The following is a 17,256-nucleotide window of genomic DNA, read 5'->3' on the forward strand; positions in this document are numbered from 1 at the left end:
TATACTCATTCAAATGAAGCATTAATTAGTGTCATTTACAAAAGGATTTTCATTCAGCTTGGGTGCTCAATGAATTACACTCAAGCATGGGCACATCACGAGCAATCAAAGCTCTTGATGCTAATGCAGATGAACATTGTTATCACTCATTAAGTCAATGATAGTAAACCAGCTAGCAGGGTTAGGTGCTGCCAAATGGTCGATTCATAGGAAATCACAAAGCTACTTGTAACATGATTTGGTGCTTTAGGTGAATTGATGGAGTTATACAGTGTATGCTGCTGGGATTCACTGCCACCCAGTTACCCTAAACTGGATTCAATTAAATCAAAATAAATTTTTTGTTCACATACAAATTATACATACAGTACAATCAGGGCCGGCACCACCATTAAAGCGAATTAGGCATTCACCTAGGGCGCAGATCGCAACGGGGGGAGAAACCCCCAGCCACATGAGTTAGCTACCGAAAAGTCACAAAAGACTATTGAGGCATTCCTTGTGTGATTTTTGGGTATACATGTTGTTGTGTTGCTACTCACCATGCTGGGTGTAGTTGCTTTATATTCTGTTATTGTCCAGAAGCCTAGCCAGATGCTCCAAGAATCAAACTGTTCAAATTGTTCTTTCACTTTCTCTCCATAATGTTGCTTAGTAGTTTTCACAGCTCTCCTTAGATTTTTTGGGATGGCCATATTTGCCAAACACAAGCCACATGTTGTAGACAGTGGTGCACACATTTAGTGCATCACTCCCATGGTTTCTGGCTTGGATAAGTTCTGATGATGACTTTTGGTGCTATTTCATTTAGGGATATCCAAAGTAACAAGTCTCAGTTTCCATAAACACATTGATGTCATCATCAGAGCTGCACCCAAACATATCCGAGTCAGCAACTCTCAGAGAATAGTCTCTGATTGATCTGTCTGATGTGTGACCTCACGCATGACTAGAGCTTCTTGCTTTAAATTTTGTTTTCATTTGGGCATAAGAAAGACGTCAGCATAATCAGTCCATGTTTCTGCCTTATAGCTGTTTTTATACAGAGTAGATCAGTGATACTGTTTCCTATCCCCTCTGGCAGAACATGTATTGTTCTGATAAAAGTTTATCATTACCTTTTGAAACTAGCCTTGTTGAAATTGCCAGCCACGATCAGGGCAGCATCCTTGTTATCATTCTAGTGGCGATCAAGTGTCTCATACAATTCCATCTGGGCAGTATCTGTATCTGTGGAATATACACAGCCATGACATTAACCAAAGTAAACTCGTGGGTAAGATAAAATGGTCTGCATTTAATAATCAGGGACTCCAGATCGGGTCGGCATTAGTGTGATAAGACTGTTACATTCCTGCTGTTGCACCAGTTGTTGTTCACCATGAGACATACACCTCAACCTTTCAATTTGCCAGACTCCTCTGCTCTGTCCATATGGTGATTTAGTGGGCCGAATCGCATGGTCTGGTACTGATGGAGTCAGTCATGTTTCTGTGAGACAAAAGGTGTTGCAGTCTTGAATGTCTTGCTGGAACTTGATCCTTGCTCTGATGTTGTCCAACTTGTTATCGAGTGGCAGGACAATAGCTAGCTGGACACTGGGTGTGGTGGTGAGTGTGCTGAGACCCTCACTCTGCCGTGTTTCGGGTGTGTCTGCTGTTGTTGTTGCCATTTTCTTTTTAAGGATCACTCTCCGCCCAGCTGAGTCAGCAAATACAGAGTCAAAAAGTTGGTGAGTGACCTGCGATCCTATGTTTATGAGTGTCTGGCGAACATAACTCATGAAACCCAATGTAGTGGGTATAAAATAAGTAAATAAAATAACACAAAGTAAACGCAAAGTCTGATCAGAACCAGCAGAACAGTAACCAAAAAATTTGTAGACCAGAATTTGTGACACTTTTGTTTGGCTACTTTAATACGTACTTGTGTCTTCTACAACATTTCATGAAAGAAACCATGGCTGTGGGGTGGTTATGGAACTTATATTAGTGGGATCAGCCCATTCCCACTATTTCCTGCAAACATTGTATCCAAGAGAATAAATACTGCTTCTTCTAATAAATAATTAGTTCACCCTACTAAAGCAAAGCTTTATAATAATGTATGTGCATACAGCGATTGGTTTAAATAACAATAAAAAAAAATTCTAACGTTAATCATGAAGCTCATAAGTATTTTTATTTAACTTTAAAGAAAGGAATTGGCTTACCTATACCCATGATTAATTTTTCTTTTTGCTATTAGAGCTAAATTAATTTCTTTAATTTTAAGATTTTGTCATTTTGCTTTGATTAATGATATAATAATTTGCATGTTGTTTGTGCTGCATAACTGCACTTTAGTAATCAGTAGCATTAAAATAGATTTGGTTATTTTCCGTGTGCCATTGCTTCATTTTTCTTGCTTAGACACTTAAAAATGCTTTCCTGATTTCCACCCATATCTCATTTTCCTTTTTTGTTGATTGACATTTTTTTTAAATATATCCATACAGTAAAACAGACAATTAGACTCCCTGCTTTAGGGACTGAGTAAATAGAGTAGGAGTGATGTTGCCAATATGGGCTCCCAACTATTATGACCCTGGACTGGATTAAGTTGGTTCAAAAGATCAATTATGAGGCAGGCTGTCATATCTAAAGGTAAAGAGAGACACAACATCACCTTGCAGACCATTTTAGTGAGGTCGATCCATGCAAAAAGAGAGCTGCCTTCATGATCTGATTTTTTTTTTGTTTTTGTCCTTCTGCTCCTTTCCTCCTGACACTCTGTGCTGTCCCTGTAATGTTTAGACAGAGAGGCAGGCAAACATTCCATGTGTATGGTGTGGAATTCAAATCACTTGATCTGTAGGCACTGAAGCCAGTGTGTGTGTCATTTTCCCCATCTTTCTTTTTCAAGCCTGCGTGTGTCTGTGTGTGTATGCAGCGAGTCGATAATGCCTGCCATCTGCCGCTGAGCACACAGCTACCTGCTAACAAGCAGGCAGCGGTGACCTCTTCTTCCCCATTGCTGATTAGTATTCAAACAGTGGTTTATTAGGACTGACCCCTCCAGGCCCCAGCATTTCATTGCTGATTCGCTGCTTGATGGCTCACCTGGCAGTCCTTGCAGTGGGGGGAAGCAGAGATACAATCAGGGGACCGATCTCAGCCTCCGACAAGCAGATGGTGTCTACAGGCTCCTGTCAGAGGAGTTAGCGGCTAACCCAGAAATTAATTCCGACTACACAAACATTACAGAGTTTAATATGGGGATGTAAATAATTGAAGAGTTTTAAAAGAAACTTTACAAAGCGCCTTCTGACAGACAGACAGAAAGACAAACCGATAGATAGATAGATAGATAGATAGATAGATAGATAGATAGATAGATAGATAGATAGATAGATAGATAGATAGATAGATAGATAGATAGATAGATAGATAGATAGATAGTGTGGTAAAAGGCACTATATTGCACCCGACCCGACACAGACTCACACTGAGGCACGTGTAAAAGCACAAAGACTTTTATTTTTCTTCACCTGTGGGGCACGTTTTCCCCATGAACCCCACAGGCAATACACAGTCCTAAAAGCACTTAATTTAACACACACTCTTCTGGCACCACCACTCCTCCCATCTAGCTTTGTCCTCCACCTCCCAACTCTGGCTCCAAGAGTGGTGGCTGCTGGCCCCTTTTATAATTCACCCGGAAGTGCTTCAGGTGCTTGATTGGCTTGTTGCGGCTGCACTTCCGGGTGTAGTGCATACGTGGCCCACAGGGGCGCAGGAGTCCCAGCTACAGCACCCTCTGGTGGTGCCTGCGGGACCCAACAGGGCTGCATCCAACTCCAACTCTTGCCCGAGGCACCTCTCCAATCCAGGGGGGTGGCCATCTAGCGTCCAGTGGAAGGTATTGCACCATCCAAGACCGCTCCCCCTGAAGATACAGTGCAGGGGCATCCCGGCTGGTCATGGACGCCAGCCGCGTGCCACAATAGATAGATAGAAGTTGATTAAACATCTGAAACAACTAATAAAAAAAATATTCTTTTGAAACAGCAGGGTTAATAGACAATATGTACCAAGATCATCAAGCTGAAAAATATGCCAGTACATAGATAGATAGATAGATAGATAGATAGATAGATAGATAGATAGATAGATAGATAGATAGATAGATAGATAGATAGATAGATAGATAGATAGATAGATAGATAGAATTTAGGAAATTTAGGTTTTACAGAAGCCAAATAAATAAATACTATAACAAACAATGACCCCTCCCCCCCAAAATACAGCTCAGAATTACTAAAAAAGAAAGAAAACATTTCATCTGGTTAAAGATAAGAAGAGCAGTCCCAGTCGCAGTGATGCACTATACAGACCTATTGCTGTTGACATAAAGGAGCCACAGTTGTGTTTCTTGACACCATTCTGTTAAATAATTTGTGTGCTTAATGTTAGTGTGTCAGAGGAGATGTGAGTCTACTCTTTTAACGACTTTGTTGATTCGGTGGGCCTCTCATAAAGTGATGTTACCCATTGCACACTGGCCAACACAAGTGTTGCAGAAGATGTGAAGGGTGTCACTACCCATAACAAAGTAGTGCAGTCTCCAAAGAATAAAGAGCCTGTTCTGCCATTTCTTATATAGTTCATCTGTATTACTAGGCTAGTCCAGCCTGTCCTTGATGTGAACCCGCAAGTATCTGAAGCAGTGCATCACCTCCACATCTTCTCCCTAAATCATGAGCAGGTGTAGAAGCTCATTGGTTCTGTGAAAGTCAATATCCTGTTGCTTCGGAGTTGGAGACAAATCTTTCTGCACCAAGAAACAAAGATCACCACCTGACTCCAATACGCTGTTTCATCCCTCTTATCAATACACCCCATTAGTGCCAAATCATCTGAGAATTTGAATCCTGGTGTTATATTTACAGTCTGATGTGTACAGTGCGAAGAGAAAAGGAGACAGGACTGTTTCTTGTGTTGCTCCAGTGTTGCTCACATTCATATCAGAGACACAGTCCAGGAGTCACACAAACTGTGGCCTGCTGGACAGATAGTCCACTATCCAGGATGCCATAGGTTCATCCACCTGCATGTCTCTGAGGTTACCCCTATAACAGGTATGGCTGGATAATACTGAAGACACTGGAGAAATCAAAAAGCATTCAGGCAGCCAGGTTTAGCCCCCATAAAGGAGCTAGCGTACAACGATTGAGGAGCAGGGTCATTCCTGCTGAGTGATTAGGGAGCAGAGTGGGCTCTCATTGGAGGCTGTGCGATGGTGGCAGGCAGGAGAAGGAGCAGTGCTCATGGGGTTCCTTGCAGATGCAGATGGAAGGCATTGAGTGACACGAGTAAGGCATGGGGCATCCCAGTATTGACCAGATGAGGTGACTTTGTGAGAGCTGAGTGCACCTGCCGGTGGACGTCTCCTCAGACTGAGGAGCCCTTACAGTGAGCCGAGGAGACGTCAATTAAGACAGAGCACCAAGGCAAGCTGTGGTTTTAAATAGACAGATCCTGTGTGTTTAGCTTAGTTGTCAATCTGTTTTGGGATTATTATTTATTTTTGGATAGCTGTTTTTAACCTCCACTTTCAATACTGGTTTTGCCATTTATTATTAATTATTTATTTAGTGAAGAGCACTACACATCTCCACTTGGCAGTTTTGATCCCTGTTTGACTTTTGTGTTTGAAAATAAAAGCACTTAAGCACTTCTGCACCCTGCCTCTTGCTGTTAAGCGTCCACATTGCCTGGTTCACCCTCGGTTATGACTATCAATGGTCCTCAGTTCAAGGGAGTATGGCAACTGCAGCCAACCCAGGCCTTTACAAGCAGATAGATAACTGCATCTTCTACACCAAACTTTGTCAGACAAGCAAACTGCTATGGTTTTTCACAAAAGGACTCTTATAGCCTATACCAGCTTCTCAATGATGTGAGGGCCACTGGTCTGTAGTTACAAAATATAAAGAAATGTAGTCATAAAATAAAGCAGGGAACACATGTTCAAAATCTAGCTAGTGGAGTCACTGTCTGTTCCCCAGTGTTGTAACTCTTCGTATCACCCCAAGAACTGCTTCCTGTCCTGTACACAACGATCTAAAGTACCTCAGTGTAAAGAAACCTACAGAGTGATTGACCATTTCTACACGTCACAATCTCTATTTTAGCTTTGGTTTCCAATTTACTGCACAGTCTCTGCTGTTAGGCAGAATAATAGAGATCACTTCTGGTAACATAGTAGTAATAGTAGAAGTATTAATATTGCTTTGTGTACTGTGAAATTCTTACTTGCGTATCTGACCAACTTAGAACATGTTGCCACGCTCTGGCACCATGATTAAGAAGAATGTATTAAAATACATAACTTCATTATATTTACTGTATATTTGTAAATAATTACATTACTTTATTCGTGTTAATTAAAGAGTTTGCAGAGATCTCTATTCAGGTTGATAAAAGAGACGTTTTCTGTTGGTCTGTGTCAAAGAAGCCAAATTAAATCCACTGTGATTCAATGTTGTATAGTAACAAACTGTGAAAGCTTCCAAAGAGACAAATATTTTTTGACAGGCACTATAATGGGCCGCAGAAATGATTGGGCAGTCCTTAAAATATAAAGGAAGCTTCAAATAATTATTTGTTCTTTAGCAAACCAACGACTGATGTGTTGTGTGTGACCACCACGGGCTAATCACTTTCCCAAACAGATAGAGAATTATTTCTCATTTTTAATAAGCTGCCTCCAGCTGTAGTGTCTTTTGTCAGAGGGGGAAGCTCCCAGCTTTATTTCATGTTAGTAGGGAATGTGGATAAGGAAAAAAAAAAAAAACTGGAATTACAAGTCAGCGTGCTACCACTGGGACTCTGCTTGTTTAGCGCAGGTACTGACCGTTAGTCTGGACAGCAGCCAATCAGAGTCGGATCCATAATGAGGTCAATGCTTTGCAAGAGGCCAGATGTACTAAAGGACTACATCTGTTTTAGGAGTCATTAACCTGTTGCAAACAAGTCAAGAATGCCAGGTGACTTTTACCAAACAAGCTCAATGACATCTGCGCAGTGGGATGAAATGTTTTGCGGAGGTAATTTGTGTTAAGCTTCTGTTTATACCCTCAATGAATATTCATTTTTAATCATTCCTATAAGAAGCTGCGGCAAGCAGAGAAGGCTGTGCATCTCAGTTTTAAAATATGATACAGAAGACATGAAGGCAACTTCCATCACTGCCTTGTCAGCTAACAGCAGTAGGTAGCTTGTTTTAAAATATAGTTTGTAATCTTAAATGACAGCGCAGACATGATGTACACTGAATTTTAATTATGGATTTGGTAATTTTGTTACTTTTTTTGCTTTGTATCTGAGTCTTAGCTTCATGAACAGAGTGTGTTATCAGAATTTTTGCCCTTGAGGATTTACTCTAGTCATTAGAAAGATGTTCTTGTTCTGTTAAAGCAGATTTGAAATTTGCAGAATATATGCCCAACCTGGCCACCTCTATTGCGGCAGCTCCATCTTCACCATCATTTTTCCCTAGAATTAAGCGAAATAGCCAGGTTTCCTATACACTTTTACAAAACTAACCCTAAAATTGGTTATGCTTGTGAATTAACCATAGTGATACTCGCTTAACAGAATTTCAAAAACAGTTTTTTTGGGGGGATCTTTTGAGGTAAAAAGTAAAGAATGTCTCTCCCTAAGGCCTTATTCACAAATTTGTTTCCCTGGGCTTTTTCTGTAACTATTGTGACCTCCAGGGGGCATAGCAGCACCCAAAATTCTTGTCATAACGGAAAATGACAACAGTCAAATACAATAATTTTTATTCTTTCTGGTACCTTAACAGGACCTTCTAGAGTCATCCTGCACAGCACACCACAACAATAAGAATAAAAGTCTTCCTTCTTTTCTATCCTACTCCTCTTCCTCCAAGCAAATATTGTCCTCTGCCTCCTGACTCAACTCCCCAAGGCAAGGCAAAGCAACTCCTTTTATTTAGGACCCGGGAGTACTTTTGATGTTAGGGCATAGTCTATTGCTCATGTGGAAGACCCACAAAGTAAAGTTCACAGATCTCTGCAGCACCCCCTGGCAGTTCTTTGGAAGCCAAATGAGCCACTCTGCCAGATTACAGATTCCAACATGCCCTGCGAGTGTCTGTACAGGTGCCATAGAACAGGGATGCTGCCATCTTATGTCTTGGGGGAGCAAATAAATCATATATTTTACCTCACCCATGTCCTCCCGGCATAATGGGCAAGGATCTTCAACTGAGCCTTTCTGCGATGTCAGCATCTCTGCTGCATCATTGGCACCTTCTACCCATGTCATGGTTGAGGCTGTTCGTTGTTCCTGTCCCAGTATTGTTTGGCTTTTTATCCACACTTTTAGGCTTACCCAACTAATGAGTTACAAGGAAGACACACTATCATTTTAAAATTCACACTTTCTAGTATTAGCCAATTTAATGTCTGCCTGGGAATTCTGAATTTACAGTCCATGAGTTGGTAAAAGAAAGATGGAAATCCATCCATCTATTATCCAATCCGCTATATCCTAACTACAGGGTCACAGGAGCCAATCCCAGCCAACACAGGGCGCAAGGCAGGAAACAAACCCTGGGCAGGGTGCCAGCCCACCGCAGAGCACACACACCAAGCACACACTAGGGACAATTTAGAATCGCCAATGCACCTAACCTGCATGTCTTTGGACTGTGGGAGGAAACCCACGCAGACATGGGGAGAACATGCAAACTCCACGCAGGGAGGACCTGGGAGGTGAACCCGGGTCTCCTTACTGTGAGGCAGCAGCGGTACCACTGCGCCACCATGCCGTGCCGCCCAAGATGGAAATGTTATTTGCAATAGAATTCAGTCCATCTATTTTTGATTTAATAAGGGAAGAACCTTGCTCATTGATGTATCATTTTGATTTTTTTGGGGTCAGTTTTACATTTTTGAGCTCCACTGCTGAACGAGAAAGAAATAAAATAAAATTTTGTTTTAGACTTTAGTAAGTTGATTAGCCTTCCAAGGGATTGTACACAGCACTGTTATTACATCAAGTTTAGTTTCAATAAAGGTAATGGTTTCTGAAAGTTTGTGTGACTGTGGATGTTGCCAGCAGTCATCCATCTATTTATTGTCTAATCTTTACTTGACCAAATGCAGGGACTATCAAAAGCCATGTTTGCTCCAAAATATATGAAGTGCAATGTGGGAAACAGTCTAAACAGGACAACTGCTTATTATAAGGAAGATTAATTTAAATGTCCACACAGAATCATAAAGGTCAATTTACTGTTACCATTTAACCTAACTTATGCTGGAACGATGGAGTACGGGGACATAGTCACGGAGTAAGAACAAAACTTCACATGGGATGGCAACCAAAGTTTAATGTGAGCCCAGGTTTGTAGAGCTGAGAGGCAGCTGCTAGAACTACTGGCTAACAGGATTGTGTCAGTGTGATTTTATTTGTTTTTTCTTCAAAAGCAAAATTCATTAAGAACACTAAAAAACATTGCTATTAAAAACAGAAAAGAACTGATTCAGCTTTAGAGACACCAGCTATTTCCAAACATTGCAAGAAATAACTCTTCCTGACATGAGCATATATGGTCCATCTGGCGACTGTATAGCAAATTCTCCTCGATGATAATCCTGATAACCCATCCATCCATCCATCCATCCTCTTCTGCTTATCCGAGGTCGGGTCACGGGGACAGCAGCTTGAGCAGAGATGCCCAGACTTCCCTCTCCCTTCACTTCTTCTAGCTCTTCCGGGAGAATCCCGAGGCATTCCCAGGCCAGCCGGGAGACATAGTCCCTCCAGCGTGTCCTGGATGTTCCCCGGGGCCTCCTCCTGGTTAGACGTGCCCGGAACACCTCACCAGGGAGGCGTCCAGGAGGCATCCTGATCAGATGCCTCATCTGACTCCTCTCAATGCGGAGGAGCAGCAGCTCTACTCTGAGCCCCTCCCAGATGACTGAGCTTCTTACCGTATCTTTAAGGGAAAGCCCAGACATCCTGCGGAGAAAACTCATTTCAGCCGCTTGTATTCGCGATCTCGTTCTTTTGGTCACTACCCATAGCTCATGACCATAGGTGAGGGTAGGAACATAGATCAATTGGTAAATTGAGAGCTTTGCCTTACGGCTCAGCTCCTTTTTCACCACAACAGACCGATGCAGAGCCCGCATTACTGCGGACGCCGCACCAATCCGCCTGTCGATTTCACGCTCCATTCTTCCCTCACTCGTGAACAAGACCCCGAGATACTTGAACTCCTCCAGAGAGGTGACATTCCACGTCCCAAGAGCCAGCTTCTGTAGCCGAGGATCGGACCGCCAAGGTCCCCGCCTTCGGCCACCACCCAACTCACACTGCACCCGACCTCCTTGGCCCCTCCCATAGGTGGTGAGCCCATGGGAAGGGGGACCCACATTGCCTCTTCGGGCTGTGCCCTGCCGAGCCCCATGGGTGCAGGCCCGGCCACCAGGCGCTCGCCATCGAGCCCCACCTCCAAGCCTGGCTCCAGAGGGGGGCCCCGGTGACCCGCGTCCGGGCAAGGGAAAACGCCGTCCAAAGTTTTCATTCATCATAGAAGGTTTGTTTAACCGCTCTTTGTCTCATCCCTCACCTAGGACCAGTTTGCCTTGGGTGGCCTTACCAGGGGCATAAAGCCCCAAACAACAGAGCTCCTAGGATCATTGGGACACGCAAACCCCTTCACCACGATAAGGTGGCGGTTAAAGGAGGGGTCAGAAGCTGGCTCCTGATAACCCACACTGTATTAAAGACGAGAATATTTTGATTGATGAAGAGAGTTGGCAAAGTACACATCTACAAGGGACGTGCAAAAAGTTATATTTTCATTGGAAACAGTAAAGGCAGGAGGAGTAGTAATTGGTCGTGTCTGAGAGTGTCATGTGACTGGGAAACATGCATCGCAAAGAAAGGTGACTATGTAGAAAAGTGATGTCATTTGTTTTGAAATTCTTAATAAATAGATTTTTTTAAAAAAGCACAGGAACTTTTTGAATGACCCTCGTAATATAGGTGACATGCAAAATTTGACATTGCTTTGAATTGAGGTTCATTTTATTGTCCTCAAGCCAATGACTAAGTTCATTCAAAGACTGTTGTAAAGTGGGCTAAATTCATTTCATCCACATATTTCCAGTGGTGTATGCTGTCCATGAGAACACTATTAATGGAAGTAAGGAAGACAATAGACTCTCATATAGTCCCTTGGGCAATTCCATCAGTTAGGTGTTCCTATTTTCTGAATTACGGTCATAAAATTCATTACCCACGCCATCAAACCTGGTTTCACACCTCAGAAAAGAAGGCACTGCACTGCAGTACAGTATGTGGTTCACAATGTCAAGGGTCCTGGCAAAGTCAGCTGTAATTGGCATACACACTGAACTTGGAACATCTGTTGTCTTACATGTAAAAGCCATCAAACATAATAGACAGTGTGCTGCAGAATGTCGACTTCCAGACTGCGCAGGATCTAAATTAATTTTAATATTGTTCAGGATCCAGTTTGCAACAAATTGTTCACATAATTTGGAAAGCTGGGTTGTCAACAAGACCGGCGTCAAGTACTCAATATTTGGTGGAGACAATTTTATAACGGGATCTATACAGTAATCCCTCCTCCATCGCGGGGGTTGCGTTCCAGAGCCACCCGCGAAATAAGAAAATCCGCGAAGTAGAAACCATATGTTTATATGGTTATTTTTATATTGTCATGCTTGGGTCACAGATTTGCGCAGAAACACAGGAGGTTGTAGAGAGACAGGAACGTTATTCAAACACTGCAAACAAACATTTGTCTCTTTTTCAAAAGTTTAAACTGTGCTCCATGACAAGACAGAGATGACAGTTCCGTCTCACAATTAAAAGAATGCAAACATATCTTCCTCTTCAAAGGAGTCAGGAGCAGAGACTGTCATAAAGGCAGAGGAAAATCAATAGGGCTGTTTGGCTTTTAAGTATGCGAAGCACCGCGGCACAAAGCTGTTGAAGGCGGCAGCTCACACCCCCTCCGTCAAGAGCACAGAAAGAGAGAGAGAGACAGAGAAAAACAAACAAGCAAAAATCAATACGTGCCCTTCGAGCTTTTAAGTATGCGAAGCACCGTGCAGCATGTCGTTTCAGGAAGCAGCTGCACAAAAGATAGCAACGTGAAGATAATCTTTCAGCATTTTTAGACGAGCGTCCGTATCGTCTAGGTGTGCGAACAGCCCCCCTGCTCAATCCCCCTACGTCAGGATCAGAGAAAGTCAGCGCAAGAGAAAGAGAAAAGTAAGCCGGGTAGCTTCTCAGCCATCTGCCAATAGCGTCCCTTGTATGAAATCAACTGGGCAAACCAACTGAGGAAGCATGTACCAGAAATTAAAAGACCCATTGTCCGCAGAAACCCGCGAAGCAGCGAAAAATCCGCGATATATATTTAAATATGCTTACATATAAAATCCGCGAAGGAGTGAAGCCGCGAAAGGCGAAGCGCGATATAGCGAGGGATTACTGTAGTGGCTTCTTTCCAATGTCCAGGAACAACTCTATTTTTAAGTAAACTATTAATAATATCACAAAGAGGAATGCTGATTTCACATGCAAAAGTCTTCAATAACCTTGAAGGGATCATGTCTGGTTCAGAAGGTTTGTGACAGCTAATAGTGAAAATTAATAATACATATCCCATATTGATATGCTTGAGAGTCAAAAAGCAGGTAAACAAGATAATAAAACTGAGTGATCAGTTGGTGGAACCAACTTGAGACTTCTGGGCAAATGTTTTGTTGATTGTATTAACAGTTAACTTAAAACCTTGTGCAGTACATAAGGATCTGATCATCTTTTTCATGATAATGCACATGGATTTAACTCTGGTATGCCAGCCTGTAAGGATCGATTTTTCTATCCCTTTCCCTGTAGATTTTTTATAATTGTTCAATGAGCAAGGACCAAAGATCTAAGTGGCTTTGGATGTAGCATTGTAGTGGGCACCAAATGTATTATATCAAAAGCATCAAATTTGGTGGAATTTTCTTTTAAATCAATGTCACAGGTGCATTAGAAATGTGCCTCTACCCAAAAAACATCAACCACACAGACGTCCTGTAGACAGAAACCACCTGCTGTTGAAAGATATCAGTAGAGGTGCATCGACTTGTGCAAAATAAAAGGTGGGCAACAGTCAGTCAGCTATTAGCTGAATATAATAACAATGGTGCTTAAAGGGGCTTATGGCAACACATAACTGTTGTTCTTTACTGCAAGTGGTGTATAGTGGCCAGGGGTCTAACCCAGGGGTGGGCAATGTCAGTCCTGAAGAGCCACAGTGGCTACAGGTTTTCATTCCAACCCAGTTGTTTAATTAGAAACCAATCCTTGTCAATTTCAGACCTTATTTAATTTTATGGCTTGTTGCTTTGCAATGTAAGGTTCTTGTATCATAGGATATCATCCAAATGATTTGAAGCCTAAAAAGGATTGTTTTCAGTCTGTCACATTTTCTATTAAATGTTTTATTTAATCAAACACACACAGATCTAAATGGAAACAAGTTAGATGGAGAACTACTGGCTGCTTTGTCTTTTACATCTTATTGTAAGATTGAAATAAGCAATTAAGGGTGGGGAACATTAACAAGTGAGACCACTAAAATGAAGCATCAAAATGTCACTTGAGCAATAAGTGCTTCATCAGTAATAATTGACTTCTCATTAAGAAACTGGGTTGGAACAAAAACCTGCAGCCACTGTGGCTCTCTAGGACAGACATTGCCCACCCTAGTCTAGCCACATTACCGTCCTGTCAGAGGAAAAGAGGATAGAGTGATTAGAATGGAATAAGCAAAACAAGTCTTATTTTGACTATAATCCTAATAATATACCCTTTTTATATCTTCTAATTCCAGAATAAATGGATTAGTCGCAGTCCCATGTTGCAAAGAAGAGTATACCATGTCATGGCAGCAGTTCACAGAAAGCTTTATGTGCTGGGGGGGAATGATCTGGACTACAACAATGATCGAATTTTGGTACGCCATATAGACTGCTATGATATTGACATGGACCAGTGGACACGCTGCAGTTTCAGTTTACTTACAGGTAAGTTTGCATTCATAAAGTGCTTCTAAAACAGTATGGCTGCAAATACAACAAATATTGCATATAGATAATTATACAGTAAGTGCTTTAGAAGTCAGGTTTGCCAGAGTTGTGTCAATAAAATGATATATGTTCATATTGTTCAATGAAGGTTCTTTGAGACAATCCACGCTTTGGAATCACATAAATCTGCAAAGGTTTGACTTAATTATATATGCAAGTTATTATCCACAATGTTAATCAGTAAGCGTAGTAGATATTTCTTTATTAAACAGGTTTGTGAAGGTGGTCATATCAAATCTACCTTTTTTATAAATGCAGGATAATCTTAAAATGACTTATAGTTGCACCACCAAAGAGGTATTAGGTTTTATAGAGAACTATAGATTCCAAGCCATATCATCACTCACATTTTGATGTAAGAATCTGTTTAAGTTGGAGGTGAAACATCATTAGAATATTTTAAAAAAGTAAGTAAAACAACAACCAGCACTAATGCTTATACTGTTGCCTACAGAAGAAGTTGAATGTGCATGTATGAGCTTTGTTTTTCTAAGATGCTGCAACATGGGTCAAAATTGGTCTGGTTAATTACTGAAGGAGCCATTGATAACATGTCCTCTTCCCTTTCTTTATACCAAAGAAGAGCAGCCAGCTGCTATATATGGGATGAAGGTGCATCAGAAGCACAAGTCTATTGTCAACTTTAAGCACAGTACAAAAACAATGCTTTGTCTCAGTGATGGAGTCACTGTCACAGAGTCTCCACAAATGGGCTGGAAATTTCAAGAATGGCCACACAAGTGTTGCAGATGAAGAGCAATCACATCACAGGTCCTCACCCATTTCTGCTGACATTACATCGTTGTTAACATGGCTGCTTCCCTTTCTGATTGTATCAAAGAACAGCAGCTTGCTGTTAGTTGCTTTATGTGGATTTTCTGTAGCCCAAATCTAAGTTTCTACAAATTGGTTGAAAAGTTCAACAATGGCCACACAAGCAGCAAAAGGTGAATTACAATTAGATTACCCGTCCATATCCACTCCTGCTGACATTTTTGAATGGGCCTGTGAAGTAGTTCTGACAAAATGTGATCACTGATGACATAATAGTCCATCTACAAAGCAGTCTGAGGCCTGTTTATTAGATCATCCATGACATCCCGATAGTGATCTTCATATTTTAATTCTCTGTTTCTAGGGCAAAATGAGTCAGGAGTTGCTGTTCACAATGGAAGAATCTATCTTGTAGGTGGATATTCAATATGGACAAATGAGCCATTAGCATGTATTCAGGTATGTGGAACTAACAGCTAACAACTTTAATTTTCTGATTATATGTTTGGTTTAAAAGGAAACAGGTGATTTGGAAATGTAGTTTGAGGTGTAAATCTCCCGAGAATGAACCTTTAGCCTAGTTGCATTGTATCTATGGTAAGAAAAGTATTCATTGATTCATTGTTTAAGCACTTTATCCAACTGTAGGCCATGTGAGAACACTGCAAGAGCTAACTCTGAGCAGTCCATCACAGGGCACTTTCAATCACACCATATAAATTTGGAGTCACCAATTAAACTTACACAGGCATGTTTGGTGATAAGGGAGGAGAAACAGAATAATGTAATGTTCTAAAACCTACTTAATTCTATTCAGGGCCACTTAGAGCAGGAGCCAGCAGCACTGGGCACAACACTGTAAATAGGCCTTGACAAGGCACCAGTCTATTGCAGAGTACCTACAGCAAATGTATGGGCAAGGAAAACAGCAACCAGGCCAGGAATTGTAGCTTTGGCTTTATGCTTGGGATTGTTGTCTTGCTGGAGATCAAATCTTCTCCCAAGGTATAGATTTCTTATGGACTATATAAGATCTTCCACTTTGATTTCCCAGTGTTTTGCTCCATTTATTTTATCCCCACAAACTTTCCAGGGCCCTGCCTCATGATGATGTGTATTTGATAAGGTGCAATTAGTCTGATGGCCATCAAGCTCAATTTCCAGCTAACTTTAGAAACTCCCATGTGCATTCTGCCAATATGTCATATGCATTTTTTTAACATTAGCTTGTTTTCTCTTTGCCGCTCTCCCATAAAGTCTGCAAAGTGTCTGCAATCTCAGCCACTGTAGTTTTTTGCAAGTCATCAATTAACCTAAGTCTAATATGTCCTTGATGTGAGACAAAATCTGGTGTAGACAAGGAGAAAACCTCCAAACTCCACACGGTAATTTGGGACACAGGGATGCAGAAGACGGTTAGGACATACATAGACTGATTTTAAATGCTATTACTTCAATTACCACTGCCTAAAATTATTTCTCAAAATCAAATTATGACTACGATTTATGTAATGTATTTCAAAATATTGCAGTAAAAAATGACAAAATTATTATAGAGTATCGTGGAAAAGTATTTGATCTTACCTGATTTCCTCTCTTATTGCAAATTTTTGAATGTTTTCTGGTTTTCAACCAAAGTTTATTAGGTAAACAATACCTGCATTAATAAATAACACTTAAACAACAAAAATGTATTTATCTAATCAACAAAATTCCCCAACACCAACTGGCACTGCATGGAAAATGTCAGCTGATTGAACACAGCCAGATCTCTTATATTGACCATTGCTATCAGAGTCTAGTTTCCAGCCAAGGATTTAACAAGCACTTAATGCAGCCATCAAAGGAAATTCATGAAGAGACCACAGACAAACTGTTGATATCCATTGATCAGGAAAAGGGCTACAATCCAATTTCTAAGACTCTGTGACTCCACCAAACTAGAGTGACAGCCAAATGGAAACATTTCAAATGTGGAGTATCTTCCAAGGAGGAGGCAGAAGAGAGTAAAATTATCCAGAATGTCACAAAGGATTGTAAAACATCCAAAGAAAATGCAGCCTTCTGTTGCTTTAGCAAAGGTCAGAGTTCATGATTCCATAATCAGAAGGACACTGGGCAAAAGTGGACTTCTCTGGAGAGCAGCAAGACAGAAATTACTAGTATGTAAGAAACAAAGAATTGCTTGTCTCCCATTACACACAAAAAAAAAACATTTGGATGATTGCCAGTCTTTTTGGAAGAAAGCTCTATGGAGAGATGAGGAGAAAAAATATTTTGTG

The 17,256-nt window shown here is 41.2% G+C and overlaps 1 protein-coding gene across 1 annotated transcript in view; it reads left to right on the forward strand.

The window, feature by feature from the left end:
• klhl32 (kelch-like family member 32) overlaps positions 1–17,256 on the forward strand; it is a 369,033-nt gene that overhangs the window by 345,331 nt on the left and 6,446 nt on the right. The window contains exons 9-10 of the mRNA XM_028797833.2: positions 13,945–14,137; positions 15,339–15,433. Of these exons, the coding sequence (XP_028653666.1) occupies positions 13,945–14,137; positions 15,339–15,433 (288 nt within the window). The remainder of the gene's footprint in view (positions 1–13,944; positions 14,138–15,338; positions 15,434–17,256) is intronic.

The sequence above is a fragment of the Erpetoichthys calabaricus genome, chromosome 3 (genome assembly GCF_900747795.2).
Source record: "Erpetoichthys calabaricus chromosome 3, fErpCal1.3, whole genome shotgun sequence".
Taxonomy (NCBI): domain Eukaryota; kingdom Metazoa; phylum Chordata; class Cladistia; order Polypteriformes; family Polypteridae; genus Erpetoichthys; species Erpetoichthys calabaricus.